This window comes from Nothobranchius furzeri, chromosome 1 (assembly GCF_043380555.1).
Source record: "Nothobranchius furzeri strain GRZ-AD chromosome 1, NfurGRZ-RIMD1, whole genome shotgun sequence".
Lineage (NCBI taxonomy): Eukaryota > Metazoa > Chordata > Actinopteri > Cyprinodontiformes > Nothobranchiidae > Nothobranchius > Nothobranchius furzeri.
In genome coordinates, this window is record NC_091741.1 from 64121425 (window position 1) to 64141802 (window position 20378).

General features: G+C 43.6%; 2 protein-coding genes across 2 annotated transcripts; both read left to right on the forward strand.

Moving 5' to 3' along the window:
* The first annotated feature begins 1059 nt into the window (after nucleotides 1-1059).
* Nucleotides 1060-13205, forward strand: mkrn1 (makorin, ring finger protein, 1). Its single transcript, XM_015952924.3, has 8 exons — nucleotides 1060-1197; nucleotides 1756-1887; nucleotides 8100-8281; nucleotides 10054-10277; nucleotides 10544-10758; nucleotides 11138-11248; nucleotides 12386-12530; nucleotides 12682-13205. The coding sequence occupies exons 1-8, from the start codon at nucleotides 1124-1126 to the stop codon at nucleotides 12892-12894; spliced, it is 1296 nt and encodes a 431-aa protein (XP_015808410.2). The 5' UTR covers nucleotides 1060-1123; the 3' UTR covers nucleotides 12895-13205.
* Nucleotides 13206-14838: 1633 nt separating this feature from the next.
* Nucleotides 14839-16186, forward strand: tmem121b (transmembrane protein 121B). Its single transcript, XM_070549885.1, has one exon. It carries the CDS (start codon nucleotides 15019-15021, stop codon nucleotides 16003-16005), a length of 987 nt encoding a protein of 328 aa, XP_070405986.1. The 5' UTR covers nucleotides 14839-15018; the 3' UTR covers nucleotides 16006-16186.
* Nucleotides 16187-20378: the final 4192 nt, after the last annotated feature.

Here is a 20378-nt window from a genome sequence, read left to right on the forward strand (position 1 = left end):
TCCTCTCAAGAAGTAGGAAAACCTCAATGTCCTCCATATTCTGGTCTGATTACTACTAAAATCGTCGGAGTACATTTACTGTTCTTGAACATTTGCTACTAAACTAGTAGCCTCAAATTACTGATGTTACCAGTAAATCAATAGATAAAGGTTTTACAGATTTAATAATGTACTTACTAATGAACCAGTGGTAAATATAACTGTTTTATTACTTATTAGGAATCACATTTACTATTAAACTGGGTTATCAGGCAACAGTCAGATGATCTTTTTTTATCTTGTGGTCAAACAAAGAACTGATGTTACTTTGGTGACATATAAGAAATTCCTCACTAACCACAGTACTACTGGGGTTTTCTACAGGTTTTTGGTTCTCTGTTTCACTTTGTTTGCAAACTGGTATGGAATAAAGTATGTAAGTAAAGCTAATTGTGTTTCTGTTTATTTTTAACTACTTCGTTTATTTATCTTTAATCCACCTTCTTTCTTTATTGTTGTTATTGATATTAAGTGTTGTTGCTGCAGTGAAAACTCAAGTTATGCACTTTTTCTTTGAAATTTTGAACAGTTTTAAAACAACACTTGCTTCATGTGTCTTTCTTTTTTATCCATTAGATGTTGTTGTATTGTTTGTATGACTCAACTCAAGCTGTTAAATATTACTGAGTGTTTATCAATGTTGTTTATCTTGTGAGGTTTAAGAAAATACAGTTTGTACATCATGGATCAGCTTATAGATAAATAATCTCTTTATTGTAGTTTGACTAACCAGAGGCCCACAAACAGCACATTGTGTGGGGCCACAACTTTGCCTCTCCCCCAATAAAACAAGTCAACATTATTATTATTATTATTATTATTATTATTATTATTATTATTATTATTATTATTATTATTATTATTATTATTATATAAAACATTGACCAAGCTCATTTAAAAAAAAACTAAATACTAACAACAGCAAGAGAAAACACGCTATTTCAATTAAGAACAACAGTCCAGTTTAATGAAAGTAACGAAACATTTAGAAAAGTCTTCGACTGAAGCCGTTCGTTACGGAAAATGCCGATTTGAATCGGAAATGTTCGGAACATCCGGTAGTCGCTTCTCAACATAAACAGAAATGGCGGAGGCAGCAGTAGCGTCTATGGCGGCTTCATCAGTTACTGGAGGTTGGACCAAGCACGTAACCTGCAGGTAAGACGAACAATCGTGTGACAAAATACCAGGGGTGTTTAATCTGTCGTTTAATACTAAATCGTCAGTGCTGGGACCGCTGGAGAGCGACTGACAACACTGTCTGCTAGGCTAGGCTAGCTGTGCGTTAGCTTAGCCAACCGGACCGTCACCGGATTTCTCCGTTGTCTTAAATGGTCACCGACTAAACTGCTGTTGTGGCAACACACTTGGTTGGCTTTTATGTTTACTTAGATCCAAATATAACTAATATAATACATCGCCCGATCAAATGGTCACTTGAAGAGTTTGTTACTTTTCACATTAAATGAACCAGTCTAACCAGTTAACCCCCGGGTCACATCAGGTACTGTGGTCTGGGTCACATCAGGAGCTGGGTATGGGTCGTGTGCTTATCCATAGAATTACAGTTTAATATTCTGGCTGATCTTTATACTTTTGTAAGCTGATGAGTTCAGACTGTCCTTAGCTTGTTTTAAATGTAAAAGCTGTTTTTTTCCTGTTTGTGGGACACTGGAACACGATTTTCACCCAGACACATTTGTTTTCTGTCTGCAGATATTTCATGCATGGTCTTTGCAAAGAAGGAGAAAACTGCCGATACTCCCACGATCTGTCCAGCAGCAAGCCTGCAGCTATGATATGCAAATTCTTTCAGAAAGGAAACTGTGTGTTCGGAGATCGCTGCAGGTAAAGTCCTGACCTCAAACTAAAACACACACGTGTGTGTGTGTGTGTGTGTGTGTGTGTGTGTGTGTGTGTGTGTGTGTGTGTGTGTGTGTGTGTGTGTGTGTGTGTGTGTGTGTGTTTTATGAAGTGCAAGTTTAGACTCGGTTGGTAATTTCAGACTCTTCAACCACTGCCCCTTTCTAAAAGTGGCTCTCTTCAGCTAGTAATGGCCCACTCCCTCCTGCTCATTAGGAGCTTCTGATATGTGAGACCACCTGTCTGTGGTCAGCATGTTGTTGATCAGAATGGGGTAGCTCCACGTGGAGCTCAGGTTTACAGACTACTTCCTCTGCTTTGTTCACTTGGATCCTAGTTATTGCTGGAGTTTTAACTGCCCTGGTTCTGATTGGGATGCTGTTCTGTTCGTGTGATGTTAGAACTAATTGTTTGGCTTTTACAGCATAATCAACATCTCTAGTTTGTTTTCTAGAAAAATTAAATCTACATCCAAAAATAAAGAAAATCCACCATCTATTCAGTATCCATCCACTGCCTATTCATCATCATCCACTTATCACCCCCAGCATGCATACATTCATCCTTCCATCTATTCACCCATCAATTGATTCATCCATCTATCATCTTTCAATTAACTCATTATCCATTAATCAATCATTTATACTCCATCATCCAACCATCAATTAAGATCTATCATCACCTGATGTATATCATTCATCTAGCCATCATCCATTCATCCATCCATTAATTCATGATCCATCAATTATTCTTCCACCTATCATCATCTATCCACCCATCCAAAATATCCACCTAACCATCACCCATTATTCTTCACTCATTCATATCTATAATTTGTCCATCCATCGATCCACCAATCATAAATTCATCATCCATGCGTCATCTATCCATCCATTTGTCTCTTCACCCATCATCCAGCTGTTCAGCTTACATCTGCCCATCCATCCACCCATCTATACATCCACACATAATCCATTCATCAATCTTCCATTCAGTCATCATCTGTTATCCATTCATCTAACCATCATTCATCCATCTATTCGTTTAGGATCCATCCACTCACTCACTCATTATTAATGTATCATCCAGCATCCATCCATACATCTTTAATCTAGCCATCTTCCATACATCCAGCCATTCATGCATCCATCCATCATTAATCTATTCATCATAAATGTATCCATCCATGCATTTATGAATGAATGATCTAGAGTCTTATGATCATGGACATTTTGATCACTGTGGTGCAGAGGATTAGATGTTCCACTCGTCATGTTAAAATACATTTGAAGGGCTGTGACCCAGATAGGGAGAGAATGAGTAACATGTTAAATTGTGTTATATAATCATAATCACTAGAATACGCTTTTAAATGATCATCAATGTAAATAATGGTCTCCATTATTGAAGAGGATGGCTCCTGTGGCGTATTCCGTTTTTTAACTCTGCATTTAGAACCTAAAACCCTCTGTTGTTGTTGTTGTTGTTATTTTACTGCTCAGATGATCAGATCAGAACTGTTTTTCATTCATCATTATTTTGGTTATTAATGCTTGAATGATCACTTAAAGCTCTGCTGTGTTTCAGCTGAACAAAAACAGAAGAGATGTAACGGCGTAGAACAGTTTGGGTGTTTATGTAAAGATCCTGAATCGTGGTGCCGTGAGGTCTTTAAGAGGCCTGTTTTCTACTCTGACTCACCCAGACACCAGCAGCTACCCTTACCCACACCGTCTGCTTTTTGTCTGGCTTCAGATCAGTCCCTCCCAACCCGAGGACATCTGGAGTGTTGCGTTCATTGTCGTTGTCCCTGTATAAATAACGTGATGTCTTTTGCAGATTCCTTCTATTTTAGAGTATTTATTAGTTATTGTAGTGATGAAGCTGTAGACCCCGGACTGACAAAGACCCAGTGTGGGGGTTCATCTTGAGTTTTCTGAGCTCTTTGTACTGTGATGGGTCCTGTCTCACTCTCTGGTTTTGTGACGCTTTCTCTTTCATGCTCTCTCTCTCTCTCTCTCTCTCTCTCACTCTCTCTCTCTCTCGCTCTCTCTCTCCTTCAGCCTGCATTACAATTGCATAACAATCCTTTACTGCTGCTCTTTTTGTTAGACTACCTCCACATCTCCTCTCCTCTGGGTTCAGCAGGTTCATTCTGCTGCAGAGCTGCAGCTCCCTCCCCCTCCTCACTTCAACCAAGCTCTCTGGGAACAGACTGCTCACCAGTAGACATTTTCTCACACTCTGTGTGTGTGTGTGCGTGCATGCACATGTGTTCTGTGTAGGGGTGGAAATCTTCAGTCACCTCACGATTCAATTCCATTACTATTCAGAGGTCTGGGAAGGGATTATAAAATGGTTATCAATGGATCTTAAGGCACGCTCTCTACCCCTACCTCACTTTTTTTAGTGCCCCAAAATTACTTACTTCAAATATCCTTTAATAATAGAAAAATGTGAAATTATATTATATACTATATTATATTATATTATACTAGAGACCACTGCAAATGTATTGGAAAAACAAGGGAACTTGGTCTTTGAAATAATATTTTTTCATGATACGTTTGTTAAATTCATCACTGTAACACTGGATGTATGTTGGGTGAAACACTGATAAACCATCTAACGTATGCAGATGATCTGGTGGACATCAGACCAAGTAGTGCAGGTTTACAGCAGCTTCTGGATATCTCCACTAGATATGGTGTACAATAGGATATCCAATATAATGCTGTTAAGTGCCATCTTGATACGTAGAACTAACCAGGATAAAGGCTACACTTTACTGGATTCAGTTTGTCAAACATTGTTCTTACTGTGAGTGAAAATGTGAAATGGTAATGATCAAATGTCTGATGATGACCAAGCCCCCACAATGCGGCTCAAAAATTGAGTCCAACCCAGAAGTACCAAAAATTGCAGTTCCACCCTCATCCACTGGGGGCTGGTGTCAGAAGCGAGCAAATCCTCATTGACTCCCATGTTAAAATGCCAATTCCACAGCAGATATAAACATGCTTACAGCCTGATACCAGAACATGTTTTTTGTTTAAATTATCTAGTTTACACTCATGACAACTCTGAGGGGGGTGAATTTTTTTCTCACTCTTCTGTTTAAGTGTATTAAAAGCCTAAAATTCAGTATAATTAATGAGCATCCGACCCACGTGACCACAGAGCTAGCTCCGTGGAAAGGCCTCAGTAGAGCCTCGGCCTGGCTTGGAAACTGCTCCGGGATTTTGAGTCTCTGTGTTTGTGTATTCTTTTTGGATATTTTTTTTGTGCAGTTGTTGGACAAAATGACTTGCTGTGGTATTAATTGCACTAATGGAGCGTCCAAGGAGTCTCCACTTCATTTTTTTCGGTAAGCAAAATTATATTTATGTATTTTAGGTCACTGCTGAGCTGAGCTTAGATTTTAACATGTACTGTTTAACCATGAAATTTAAATGTAATAGGGTAAAACCCAGCGCATTTAACATAATGCTGCACTTTAGAAAATGGGTTGAAATATAACATGTTGGTGGAGCTGGGTTCCGACTATCGGCTTGTGGAGCTCTCGGGAGACCGATGTTTTCCACCCATTCTCGCCTCCCCGCAGCTCGGCGCATCTCTGTCTGATCGCGGCTTCTGTCTGCTGTGCGGCTGCCGGCTTTCAGCAGCTCTCGGGAGACCTCTGTGTTCCACCCGGTTTTACCCAGCGGTCAGCCCAGTGTATCTCTGACTCAGAAGCTCTGGTGTTGTGCACAGTTAAGTCCGGTTGTAGCTAGGTTGCTACCTCCGTTAGCTTAGCTCCCACCTCCGCGTTAGCTTTGGGTTAGCTTCTGGTTAGCTTGACTGGGTTTCGTCAGTTGATCCCAGCCTTACAGCCCCACCCACAGCTCCACCTCTCTTCCCTTTTGTGGAATTGTCTGGGCTTGACGGAACCTGTGACACGGTCAAAATGGCGGTGGTGGCCACCTCCCATTTTGGCACAAAAACGTGTTATTGGAGCCTATGGAAACCCATTGTCCAATATTTATATGTCGATGATGATGACATGGATAACGCTGTAAGCTCTATGCATAGGCAAATACCATTGCACATAAGCTTCTGCTCATCTTCTGTAAAATTGGTTTGGTTTAAGGTCACACCGCTCTGTACTGCCCCAAGTGTTGTCATTTTGCAAACAATGCGGTATGCAGAGTTGCATATTGCTTACAAAGAATCCTTAAAATACCCAGAGGGGGGAGTGCCAACTACCGTAGATGTTTGCAACTGCAGGTGTTTGTAATTTTAAAGCTCTTTTAAGAAAAGAGTTCACGCCTTCAATGTTCAGCTAACAGTATCATTTCAGCAATCTCTGATCCTAATGTGAGCTGTTGTCACTACTCGTTCAGCCTAAGGAACTACTGGTTGAAGTGCTTGTGTGTTGACTCTTCTTATCATATGGGTTTTTTATATTATGATTTAATAATATAAATATATTTTTTCTTATTTCTATAGGTGTCTGTCACTTTGATGTAATCCGTCTGTTCTATGTATTTTACTTTGTACTGTTTTTATGTGTTTTATCATATCTGATGCATTTTATTATTTATTTGATTTTATACTGAACCACATGTCTGTTAAATAAAGCCTGCTACTACTACCACTCATAATCTACTCCCATAATTGTTTATTTTTTATTAGTCCATGCCTTGTCTGTTTTGGTTTTATCTCCTAAATAAGAAAGTGTAAGGTATAGATGCTTAATGAATCGCAAATCTGCATTTCTTTTATTGTCAAATGAACTGAATGCTTTACACTGATGCGGTGTGTGATTTCCTGTTTAGTCGTATCCTAGCTGTGGAGTTTGATGCATTCTGGATGCATGTTGTGTCAAAAATAGAATCCAAGCTCATCTTTATTGGGGGCATGGACACACTTCTGGGATGTGTCTCAAACGCACTGCGTCACCTCTGATCTTAACCAAACTGCAGACTATAATGGCTACTTTTAGCCATGGAGACCGTGACTCTGCCATAACGCACCGCTCACACACCCGGTGTAAATGAGGGTGAGTGTGAATCAGAGGAACTCTTGCACATTGAATAACAATTGACCGGAAACTACAGATTAAAATGTGTGGTCATTAATCACACTTTACTAAAGCAGATGCTCACTGGTGCAAAAGGTCTGCTAAAAGAACATGAGACTAGAGGTTTAATAGAGAAACTCTGCTTCATGCTCGTGGCTTTACTGAGAGATGTGGGTCTTCCTATCCAGAGTGTTTTAAAGTCCAGCTGATTGTATTGAGTGTCATAATCATAACAAGAAATTTTAAAATTAAATAGAAAGATAATAGGATCCCCACAAAGAGAAAAAACCCAAGTAAAAACTGCTTCCTCTAGAAGCATCAGGTATAGAAAAGTTTCGTGTCTTTTAACTCATTAACTGCCGGCCATTTCTTGGTCAGAAAAGCCTCTCGCTGCCAGCGGTTTTTGAGCGTTTTCAGTTTTTTTTAAGAGTCACAGAACGTTGCGCTCTATAATGATGTCAATGTCAGAACTACCAAAACAAAGAGTAGACTAACCTCTTACATCAGGAAGAATCCACGTGTTTCTAGCGTTATCCGTTCTTTCATAAGCCGTTGTTGAATTGGGAGCTGCAGAGGCTTTTCTGGTTCACGCCTCACTTTTTTTTACAGCAGCGGCCCAAAATGATCTACTAACACATGGATTTTATGTTTCCTGATCATGTGATGTGTGATGAATGAGGATGAAGATCAGCTTTAGAGCTGTAATGTTAAATCTCACGGTGCGGGGCACGTTCCAATGCCCACCCAGTAAAATGATGTAAATAACAACTTTTGTCATCAGTGGCAATAAATGAGTTAATGAAGAATCATCACTTGCAGGACTGAAAGCAAGCTGGTTTGTTTTGATACATGGACTGCAGTACCCACATTTGACCACAGGATGTCATTCTTCCTTCATGCACCTTTAATGGTCCTCTGAAGGTTTGCTTTACCACGGTAGTCCAAGGCAAAAGTTTTAGTATAGTTGAAGTCTTAGTCAAGGCTGCACCTTACGTCTCTATGGCAACCTGATCTTATGGCTGTTGGATGGTGACAAGCAGGTTTGTCTCATCTCTTTTCTGTGTTTACACACGCGCTTCAACGTTGTGTTTTCTGTGGGAGAGTTATTATTTTTCTGGTTGCTTTTTCTAATCAGGTTTGAACACAGTAAACCCATAAAGGAGGAGGAGCTGCCAACCACCCAGACGCTGCCGCTGCCTTCTGTCCCGCAGGCTGGCCCATCAGAGTCTGAACCCAGTGGACGAACACCTGGATCGGGAGCACAGGACTGGGTCAACGCTGCTGAGTTCGTTCCAGGACAGCCCTACTGTGGACGGGGTAATTACTGTGCATGTTGTTAGTGATGGGCGTTCCCATGAGCCAGCCTTTTGTCTGAAACGGATTGAAAATGGTTTGGGTACCAGACTAGGAAATCCACTATCAGTTCACCATAACCCACATTAGGGCCTGATGTAAAAGGTTTTGATTTGAGGCGCGTTAGTCGCATATGAATAAATGAAAACAGGTGAATATCGTACCCTTCCTTCACCTTCCTGTTTGTCCAGATCAAGCACTTTTACTTTACTCTGTGAAGAGTTGAGTTACATAAATGCATCAGATATCATTTCTGTTAAAGATATAAAGTCTCCTGTGTTTAATCACAAGAACAGTAAACATGGTTGCATTAAAACATCTATATAGACTGGAGAAAGCACACAACACCGAGGACTTTTACTTACATTTCTACACAAAGATGAACTCTTAAGGAAAAAGTGAGAACCTGATGATCTGTCATGGAATAGTGTGTGCTGAATACTAGGGCTGCTCGATTATGGCAAAAATAATAATCACGATTATGGTGACTGAAATTGAGATCACAATTATTTAGGACGATTTTTCTATTTATGTTGATTTTATTTGTTTTTATTCAGTCATAAAATTGCTCAGGGTGCAATCAGGACAAAAATAAATAAGAAACAAGATGATCACTAAAATAACTTCTGATTCCCAGTATAAAAAGACCAATATACTTATAGCTCATAGTCTATGACCCAAGGGCTATAGACCTTGGTTTAACTCATTTAAGTCTAACCAGTACAGACCCAAATACCAATATCTTGCAAATACTGACAGCAAGAATTATACAGTGGCATTTATAACAAATAAACGCAAATAAATTGATGTTCACAAAATGTTGCATAACATTTATTTAAGTTGTGTCAAGCTGCTGTAGGAGCGTGCACTAGCACCGTGTCCTCAGAGAGATTAGTTATTATTTATCAGCGTGAGGAACTTATTCTACCTTATTTATAAACTATTTATTTACAGGTCCATCAGTTAATGTAATAATTGTCCCAACCACAGCTGCACCCCCCACCCCCCAACCCGGTCTCACAGCAATCGGGGCAAGCTGCACGTATGTTTAGCGCGCCGCACACGCACATTTAGCCGTTTTTAGCAGCTCAGGAGCCCGCAGGTACAGTGTGTGTCACTCACTCTGGTTAATCCAACAGGGAGCCGGCTCCGAGAGCCGTTTCTTTAGCGACCGACACATCACTACATCATTCCCTTTCCTAATGTCCTGAAGAACGGTCCGGAGCGCAGGCTGAGTGTTTAGCTAACCTGCAGGAAACGTCGACGACAGTTATCCAGAAAGTAGCTAAGAGTTACCAGAGATGTTTCTGAGGTGTTCGTTAGGTACTTTTAAGATTTAAAAAGTCAAGAAGGGGGTCTGAGAAGCTGTTAGAAATGGCGTCAAAGTCGCTAAGTTGGCAACACCCTAGGAGGAGCGCTTCATTTGCAACTCAGGGCAGCGCAAGTGGGAGGAGCAAATAATCGGCTTGTTTTGTTTTTTATAATCGTTCAAAACTCAGATCGTAATCGTGATTAAAATTCGATTAATTGAGCAGCCCTACTGAATACTCTGTGCTGAATTCAGCAAAGCAACTCATGTCAGTGGGTGGAGTATCAAAGGACTCAGTACACTTCCCTGAGGGACACCTGAAGGATATGGGAGACATGAATCAGAGACAGGAAATGCAGTTTTCCTTGTGGCTGAGGCAGTCAAACCTTTCCAGTTAGAGTTTTTATTGTTATTGTTTTGTGTGCAGCTGAGCCGGTGAAGCCGGAGAGTTCTGTCCCCGTCATTGAGGAGTTGGACAGCAGTTCATCCCAAGACAACAAAGACTTAAAGAAGCAACTCTGTCCATATGCCGCTGTTGGAGAGTGTCGCTATGGGATCAACTGTGCCTATCTCCACGGTGACGTATGTGACATGTGTGGCCTCCAGGTCCTCCATCCCTCTGACAACGCCCAGCGCTCAGAGCACACAAAGGTAACGAGCTTCAACCGTTTCAGCGCTTTCATTCTGTTTGATTAACTTCTGTTTATTTATAAAACACCAGTTCACACCCAGCATCACCCCAGAGTGATTTAGGCCATACATTTACAGTAAACTCAGTTCAGTTGTAGTAAAATGAGATTATAATCTGGATTGATGTGAGTCGTGGTAAAATCCATAATCCTGTTTATTCCAGTTTCCAGCTGTAAAACATGGCAGCGTACAAACATCTGCTGACAGGAACTCTTTTGTACTTGTAGGCGTGTATCGAAGCCCATGAGAAAGACATGGAGATCTCCTTTGCCATCCAGCGCAGTAAGGACATGATGTGCGGCGTGTGCATGGAGGTGGTGTTTGAGAAGTCCAACCCAAGTGAGCGTCGTTTCGGTATCCTGTCCAACTGCAGCCACTGTTACTGTCTAAAGTGCATCCGCAAGTGGAGGAGTGCCAAGCAGTTTGAGAGCAAAATAATCAAGTAAGTCCAACTTCCTCCCACCATACAGCTTGAAATGCTTTATGACGTGACACATTTATTCAGTCCATCCAAAGACCAGCACCTGGACCACAGAGCTGATGCAAACAGTTGAGTGTTACAGGCAGGTCATGAGCCAGCTTACCAGTAAGAAGTGGTCCCAGTAAGCGCTGCACCTTAGCTTCTACAGCTACTTCAGTTTGGCTAAAACTCGACAAAGCTCCATCAAAACACCACATCTTCTAGAAAATCCAGGAGACTGGAACCACTAAAGGGTGGAGATGTGGGCGACCTATCTGAAGGTGTCAAAGAAGACAGAACCTGAGCAGGTCCACTCTGGACAGACGACTTCTCTCACCACATATTCCCTTTGTGTTCGTAGGTCTTGTCCAGAGTGTCGCATCACATCCAATTTTGTCATTCCCAGTGAGTACTGGGTGGAGGACAAGGAGGACAAGATGAAACTCATCCAGAAGTACAAGGACGGCATGGGGTAGGCCCATAGAAACCTGTCTGAACTCCTCCTTCTCTTTAGAAAATTTAGAAAAATAGAGTATCCAATAAACCGCATGTTTTCACTAAGTATTTTACTTAAGACATTTTTAAATGTTTAAAGTTGTTGATTGTAAATAATTTTAAAACCATAAATATCATTTGAGCCGTTGAATCTTCTGATCCAACAACAGATCAGTTGGTTCTGAAGGTTTAGACCACAAGCAGGTTGTGGTGGTTCACACCAGATGCTCTGGACTTGGCTTTGGGTGTTCCATTCTATCTGGCTGTCAGCTAGGGGTGTGTTAGGCACGCTGTGTTGGCTTCCGCCTTCACCTGCCTAGTGAGATCGGAGTTCAAATCCCGGTCGGGTCATACCAAAGACTTTATAAAAATGGGACCCACCAGATGGTTCTGCCCGGTTCCTCCTGGCCGCTGTCCCCTTAGTTCAGTTATCTGATAAGGTTCCATTCAGGAACGTGTCCGGCTCATTCTGGTTCCACATGTTTTAGAGTTCTGTGGACAGAACCTGGGGACTGCCTAAGCTAAGCTAAACTAATCTCACTTTGTAGTCCAACTTAGTCGTGAGTTTCGGGTATCACAGAGGAGGATCTGTTTGAGTGTGGCTAGATCACCATGTTCCTAACAATCTGCAGGTATAGAAATGAGACAGAAAAATGACATCATCTAAACTCAGCTGTCATCTTCAGAACTTATCAACACAACAACTCTGCTGTGTCTGATATCAGACCTGGTTAATAAATCTGTAGCAGTGTCTCCTGATAGCTAACGCTAACTGTTGGCCAAATGACTCCTGCTCAGGTGAAGAGACTCAAACATGTAGAGACTGTTTATTTACTTCAGACGTTGAATAAAGAGACAGAAAACCAAGTTGATAAAATATGTCAGAATAAAATTTTAAATGTGGTTCATCAGAGATCTGGGTGCTTCTGTGGTCTGTGTTAGGTGAACCGGTCTATAAACCAGGACCTGATCAGCTTTGTGTTTCTAGTCTGCACTGTAGTACTTCTCAGAGAACCTGGCTGCTTGTGTCTGTGATGGGTCCAGACCAGTTTGAGTCCAGTCCGGACCTGAACAATGACATGAGTCTTACCTGCTGTGTGGTCTGTGTGTCCAGCACTAAGCCCTGTCGATACTTTGATGAAGGCCGTGGAACCTGTCCTTTTGGGTCTAACTGCTTCTACAAACATGCCTTCCCTGACGGCCGGCTGGAGGAGGCTCAGCCACAGCGCAGACAGCCTGGATCCAACAACAGGAACCGGGTAAAGAGCTCCAGAACCACTCTGATTGTAGTGGTGGAACATAGTGATGCTCTGCCATTAATAGCATTACAGCACCCCCTGGTGGGCCGCAGGTAGACAGTTCTTGCCTAGAAACACTGAATCATTGTGTGTGCGTGTGTGTTTGTTTCAGAGCTCCAGACGAACCCCTCTGTGGGACATCCTGGACGAGCGGGGCAGCACCGACTCCTTTGATAACGATGATGAGGAGATGGTGACTTTTGAGCTGAGCGAGATGCTCCTGATGCTGCTGGCAGCAGGAACCGACGACGAGGTGACAGACTCGGAGGACGAGTGGGACTTGTTTCACGAGGAGCTGGATGACTTCTACGAGATCTACCTATAGCCCCCTCCCTCCTCCAGTATATAAATATATATAAATATATAACATTATACAGTAGACAATAGAGTGAACTGTGTTGTGTGAGTGATGGACAGTAGCCCTGCCCCTCCCCCCTCTCATGTATTGTGGCAGTGCCTTTAAGCAGGCCATTATTAAATGAACTTCTAAAAGCTAAAGGACCCCACCTCCACCGCAGTGCACTCGTGCTAAACCCTTTCTAGACCTCGTCCTTGTGAGTCTCTCGTGTTTATGTTGATAAGAGTTGACCTACAATGAACTTGTTAAGATGTTGCTAATAAACATTGTGAAGTTTGTGGGTTGTTCTGCCGCACCGTTACTGTAGCTCACAGACCGGAACCCGGTCCAGGACATCTGTGCTGCTTCTGCAGGGTAGGGTTTATACGGTGAGCATGGACTGTCTGATTTATGGTGATCTAAATGTGCTCAGAACAATAAAGAGACAGGAAGCTGCAACACTGACATGTTAGCAGGCATGATCCAGAACCAGACTTGGACTCAGATTTGGGTCCTGTGTATCTCAGAACATTCACAACAGAATTGCTGGGGGGTGGGACTTCCTGTGGATTTTAATTCTATTCAGGCAGGGAGACGAAAACATGGAACACAGGACCAAGTCAGCCGTGAACCTCCCAGGAGGTGCGAATGGTCTGGTGTCATCAGCAACAAGGTTGTTGGAATGGGAACCCGTGCTTTGGGCCCCTAGCTAAGAACCTTGTTGGCTTGGGAACCTGATATTGGCCCCTGGTTTAAGGGCTCTAATGTGAGGGCTCTGGCATCATGGTTTTGTGGTCTTGGGTTTGCCACCTTGGCATCAGGGCCCTATAGCTTCAGGGCTGTGGACCCTGCCTCCATGCATAGCGGACATCTTGACAGAACCTTCTCATGTTTATCTGTTGTGAATACTGAGTGGATCCCACTTCTGTTCAGTTGAACCTTTACTGTCCAAGATCCTCTAGACCAAAACATGTCTTCAGATTAGGGTCCAATTAGGGATGGACAATATATCGGCATCAATATCGGTATCGGCCGATGTTAGTCATTTTTAAAAATATCAGTCCGATAGATAAAACCGGGCCTATATTAACAACCGATATTTTTTTCCATCTTGCTTCCATTTGTTTGCCTGTTTCAGAGGGTGAGGGGGTGATGTGTATTGGTTTAGTCATGTGACTAGTCACAGTGAATGAAATCATCTCAGAAGTGTAAATGTGTGTTTTGTGTGTACAAACTGTAAATTCAGCTTTAATAATGTTCATTTTATACAAAATCGGCTGATTTTGGAAGCATTAATGACAGTTTATCTGTTATCGGCCATAACGGTGACATTAATATCGGCCCAAAAATGTCATATCGTTGCATAACTAGGTCAGGTCCAATCCAGCTCCTGTTCTGGGTTCAGGTCACGTACCTCCAGAGTCCTGCTTGTATGAACCCTAGATCCAGGTTCTACATGATTCGATCCCAAATATCCGGGTTGGGCCGGTTAGAGGTTCTGACAGCAAGATGACCTTGGGCAAAAATAAGCCTCTTAACAAAATCTGAGTTAATTTAAATAAAGTGTAATTTTTCTCCATGCTGCAGGGTTGGTCATCATGACATGTTTGGCTGTGTTGAAGCTTTTAAATCTCTGGAACTTTTACAGAACAGATGGTGGACCATATGTGACTGAGACCAAATAGAAACCCGGACCTGATCCAGGTATGCTGTCTGATCCACGTGAAACAACAGCCCTTACTGTGGACATCTTAGCATGAAATGTCAGGATTGTCTCTGTCCGGAAGTGCTGACAGGGGCAAGATGGACTAAATGAAACCTGTCCCAGACCTGTCTGTCGGGACCGGATGTGCAGCTGCAAGTTTGTAAGACAAATTAAATCTCTATTTATTGTTTTAATCTTTGATGCATAAACAACTGTCGAGTGTCTAAAGTAGTCCGATCCGTTCCGTGAATCCGCCCCTGTCTTTGTTCTGTCTCTCCTACTTTAATATCAGGAAGGAGCGTGAGGCGGAGGGAAGGCCTCCTCCTCCTCCTCTCCGGCCAGCTGAGCAGGAGGCGGGACTCGCAGACCTCCAGCCTGATCCCGGAGGGAAGCGGCAGCTTCAGCCCATGTTCCCCGCTGCTGGCAGCATGACATCTGGGGAGTTCGTGCAGAGCGCTCCGCTGCTGGAGACCCGGTCCATCCGGAGTCTGATGTATAAAACCCTCTGCTTCCTCCTCCTGGTCCTCCAGGGCGCCGTCCTGGACTTCTACCTCATCATCTTCACCGACCTGTACTGGTGCTCGTGGATCGCCACGGACCTGGTGGTGGTCTCCGGATGGGGGATCTTCTTCCTGAAGAACGCTCGGAGCAAACGGGAGCGGGCCTGCGGCTTCCACCAGAAGAGCTCCATCTTCGGCTGCAACCTGGGAGAGTTCACCTACGCCTACCTGGCCTGGCTCATCTACGTCATCGCCTGCACACCCAAAGTCGTCCTGATTCTGGAGACCTCCATCCTGGGCCTGATCGCGCTAAAGGTTCCGTGCGGAGTGACCGGTCTGAAAGTCACCGTGCTTCTGTCGGTACCGCTGCTCTTCTGCCTCATCAGCTCCATTGTGGTGGATCTAAACGGGCCGACACGGCACCACTCCCAGACCTGCTTTCTGAGCACCTGCCTGGACCTGCTGGACAGCTTCACGCTGCTGGAGATGGTTCTGAGGGCCGAGATCCCTTCCGTCTACCTAAAGTACACCGTGCTGTCGGTGTACTTCGTTGCCCTGGCGGTACCGGTGGTGTGGCTGTACGAACTGACAGCGGCGGAGCTGCGCTGCCGGTGGCTGTGGGCTCGGTTCGGTACCGGCCTGCTGGTCAACGCGCCGCTGCTGGTGGTCCGGTGCTTCCAGGTCTACGTCTACAAGATGCCGGTGTCCGTGTTCATGTTCAAAAACGTCCTGTTCCTGGGGATCCGTTTTCTGGAGCTGCTGGAGCAGTGTGTGACGGTTCGGAGGCTCTGGAGGTTCGGCGGTACCGGCCCGGCCCAGTTCTCACACTGCGTGTCTGAGAATGACATGTGTCCGCATGGATATGTCAACACTCTGGCTGTCACGCAGTCCTAGACTCAGAGAAGCTTAATCCAAACTGGACTTCTGCTGGCAGACTGCTGGACCAGTGGCCTGCAGAATCAGCTGCTGCTAGAAGTGTCTGATGATGCAACGAGGTTCTGATCAAACTGGTTAACATCATGATGGTCCCAGAACCAGAACCCAAAGCTCCCAGCTGAATGTGAGACCTTGTGGAACCCTGTCATGTAGTTTGGAGGATGTTCTAGGCCACACCAAACCTTTATTGTCTGATAGGTTCTTCTATCCTTCCGCAGTGGCTCAGCTTTTAATAAAATAAAAAATGCACATCGAAGCAGCTGTCAGATCTTCAATGGAATGGGAACAGGAATACACTAAAACAACCCATTATCTTTTTAGGTCTAACGTCTTTTTCTTTTCTCTCTTCTTTTTTGGAGTGGGGTCATGGGGCAGCAGCAGCCTAGGCCCACTGGCCCAGTGGCCATAACCCTCTTCTGGAGATTTTTTCAAAAACTTTTTTGTCAAACGGTTGTTGAACAGTTGTGGCTTTAAACACGTTTTACTGTGGTGGACTTCAGGAGAGAATGGCTCTTTAGACAGTAAAGCCTGCAGACTTCTGCTTTAGACAAGATGAAAATGTGGTGTAAAAAGTTTCTGTACAACTTTCAGAGTTTGACTATCATGACACCGCCTCTGCAAAAGTGAGGTGCAGCCAGAACTTCCAGATGTGCCAAGTCCAGAAGGACGGTGCTCATGACAGCAGCCCAGGTGCCCCACACCTCTGTCCAAAAACACCAGGCTGCTCCAGAACCTATGGGTTCTGCTACATCCAACAACTGACAGTTTTAGGATTCAGCAGGTCTTGTCAAATGCAACTATTGGACTGTTCTGTTTTTAGAACCTGCCTCACTGAGACATCATGGAGTTTTAGTTATATGGGGACAATGTTGTTCTGCAGGAACAATCAAACTGGTGTCCATTCCTGGTCCTTCACTATCAATTTAGATGTTTCTCTGCTCCACAGCTGGTTTAATCAGGTCCTCTGGGTCTACGGAAGCCTGTAAGTCACCTACTGATTCAAAGCTGGTGTCTTGTATGTGGTGTCAATCGTAGAGTAATATAATAACAGCTTACCAGATTTAATTAGAAAAAATATTTATATTGAAAGTTTATAAAAGGTGAAATCTAAATATCCATCCATCCATTGTCTGAACCCGCTTTGTCCACGTAGGGTCATGGGGGGGCTGGTGCCTGTCTCCAGCGGTCAACGGGCAATCAGGCGGGGTACACCCTGGACAGAGAGCCAGTCCATCGCAGGGCAACACAGAGACACACAGGACAAACAATCATGCACACACACACACACACACACCTAGGGACAATTTAGGCAGACCAATCAACCTAACAGTCATGTTTTTGGACTGTGGGAGGAAGCCGGAGGACCCGGAGAGAACCCACGCATGCACAGGGAGAACATACAAACTCCATGCAGAAAGATCCCAGGCTGGGAAGCGAACCCAGGACCTTCTTGCTGCAAGGCAACAGCTCTAACCACTGCGCCACTGCGCAGCCCTAAATCTAAATATTTTGAATCAAATTAATATAATGTTCTGATTAATATTCTAGTATTTTTTATCATTTAAAAAAACATTTAGAGACTTTTTTTAATATTAAGAATCAACTTTATACTCAAGGTTACTGTTATATAAATATTAAAATACATTGATTTATATTTCTATATTCAGCTATTTTGTAACTTCTTTCACAAATGTCTGAAAGTCTCTGATCAAGAGAGCTAAATGTAGTAGAAAGGTTTTTATTGTATTACTCTATAAGCAGTTCCCTTATTGTTGGAGCAGAGAAACGTCTAGATCCTCTAGGATCTGGACACCACGGACCTAAACATTAACGTTGGCCTTGTATGAAAACTAAAGCTTTCAGTCAAAACAAAAACCGAAAAAAAAAACATGATAGTTTTGTTTTATTGTCCACATTCTGTTAGAAAATGGACTATTATGCTCTTAATAAATGTTCAGTTTTGTTTAAGTTGAGAAAACAGACACAAAATGACTTTATGTAACAGCTGAACGTTCTGCCTTTGACCAATGTATGTTGTGTATTATGAAAATAATATTAATGTATTTTAAATCTTGAGAAATTCTGTCATAATTTGGTGATTACACGTTTTCGTGATGAAGAGGTCTCTCCACAGAACAGAGTTCTGAGGAATCATGAAGTCAGGGACAGCAAACTGTTCAGAGCTCAGTCCAACAGAACAGTTCTGGTAGAACCTGAATTACCAAGCTCCATCCTGAAGAGCTGCAGGATGAGGAAGAAGCACTGGAGCACCAAAGCGGACGGTGTCCAAGAGGACATGATTTCCCTCCACTTAACCCTGCTGTTCATCCTGGTCCACTAGTTTCTCTGCTCCAAATGAATCAATGGTTCAACACCTCATCAGCAGGCCCATGAGTTCTACATGTTCCTGTTCTGTCACCCACAGACTCAGATCAGGTGTGTTGGAGCAGAAAGACATCTAAAAGCTGCAGGACAGTGGTCCTGAGGACCAGGACATAACCACTGACTGTATCACAGCATCTCCTTTAACTGAAACACTGTTTAGTTCTCAGATCAACAGAATTCAGTCAGAAACTACTAGAACAGTGGTCCGCAAATGGCGGCCCGCGGGCCACGTCCGGCCCGCGAGCCCTCTCTTTGTGGCCCCCAAACCCCTTGCGCAACCCCCCACCCCCACCCCCGAGGTCCGACCGAGAGGTGCAGGATAGATAGAGCTGAGGAAAATAATCAATGCATGAGATGCAGGCATAAACGATTCTGCATCATAGAAGAGTACCATAATCAATTATAGTGGAATGTAGTTTTGTTATTTTAACGGCGGCACCAGCATAGCATCCAGATCTGTCAGAGCAGATGTTCTCCACATTTACCCTGTAGGAAACTTTGGTCTGCCTTTATGTGGTACTGCAGGGCTGAGCACTGGAGTTATAACCTGAGACCGAACCGAATCAGCCCGATCGGTTCTGTTGGATTTGGGCCGTAAATTATGTTATTTGAGCGGGTTGTCGCACGGCGCGCTCCATTCGCTCGATCAGAGAGAGAACGCTTCTCCAAATGCATTATTTTCATAAGTTCATTATTGTTTCTCCTGAAAGCGCTCAGAGTGCTGTGATGTCGGGAGATCCAGTCTTGGGGAGGGAGCGGGATCAGTGACGGCGGCTGCAGCGTAACCTGTCTCTTATTTAGCGACACGGAGAAGTTAAAAGGAGAGATAAATATACCGTAAATCCTCTAATATTAGCCTGTATTTAATTAACTGCCGTGCCGGGTATCATATTTTGGCCGGTGTCGGAGTCGGCGGAGGTGAATAATTGCCGGTCTCTTATTGTGGCCGGGTGGAATGTGGTAACAAGCAAGTACGGGGGGCGGTTGTGTCGTCCGTCTCACTTTTGATTTGCCAGTGATAGACCGCGAGGGTAACTTTAACTGTGCGGAGACGAAGAGGAGGCGAAAATTTGATATCAAGTTCAAAGAGATCCTGCTGATTATGCTGCAGAACACTCTGGGGAGCAGTAGGGGTTGTATGAACTAGTCACTAGTCGACTTCACCGCTCTATAGTGATTTTTTTATGCCTGTCATCGACTAGTCGCTGTCACGTGATAATGACCGGCAAGATGCAGTCCACGGAAAAGACAGCAGCCTGCTGTCAGCAGGTGACAAGCTCCTGCGTGTCTGGAGGAAACGCGCTGTGCCAGAGCGTCGATACTGACACCCGCCGTAAAACGGACATTTAACCAAATTGTGACCTTTACCCTCTTGCAATTTAACATTCCCCTCACCCCCATCCTAACCTTAACCAGCTTGCGCATGCAAAGCTCTGATTGTTGACGCGCTCCAGGCATCTGCGTCCTGAGCACGGCCACAGTAACATTATCAAAACAGGTGTCGCCACCTCAAAAACTAATTTAACACACGATCGTTCATGTCGGCTCATTTCCTTTTATGTTTTCTGTCTTTTATTCTTTTATTTGTCCCTGATGCGTTTCGCTGTTGTGGATCAGGGCACATCACCTGTTTTGTCCTCGGTGACGCACCTAACTGATGTGGCCGGCAAGCAGCACGCACTCCGCTGTTTTTGCAGTCGGTAGATCTTTTAGAACTGCAGTTCAAAGGTAACTCATGAGGTGAATATATATGAACCCAGGAAGCAGTTTTTCTTTAGGATTGAGAGGAGATGCAGGAAGATAATAAACAGGCAGGACAGAAAAACAAATAAAAACAAGTTAGTTTTTGTACCTGGTGGCTGCAACAAACAGACACCATTGAAGGTAATCAGAAGTGAGGAACAGAAAATGAAATAATTATTTTAATGTTTAGAGCAGCAGGAACT

What these genes read in the sequence shown, in the direction of transcription:
- mkrn1 (XM_015952924.3), top strand. Translation starts at nt 1,124, where the DNA reads ATGGCGGAGGCAGCAGTAGCGTCTATGGCGGCTTCATCAGTTACTGGA. An exon ending in AAGTACAAGGACGGCATGGG is followed by an intron (nt 11,249 to 12,385) that starts GTAGGCCCATAG and finishes CTGTGTGTCCAG; the next exon opens with CACTAAGCCCTGTCGATACT. An exon ending in GATCCAACAACAGGAACCGG is followed by an intron (nt 12,531 to 12,681) that starts GTAAAGAGCTCC and finishes TGTTTGTTTCAG; the next exon opens with AGCTCCAGACGAACCCCTCT.
- tmem121b (XM_070549885.1), top strand. Translation starts at nt 15,019, where the DNA reads ATGTTCCCCGCTGCTGGCAGCATGACATCTGGGGAGTTCGTGCAGAGC.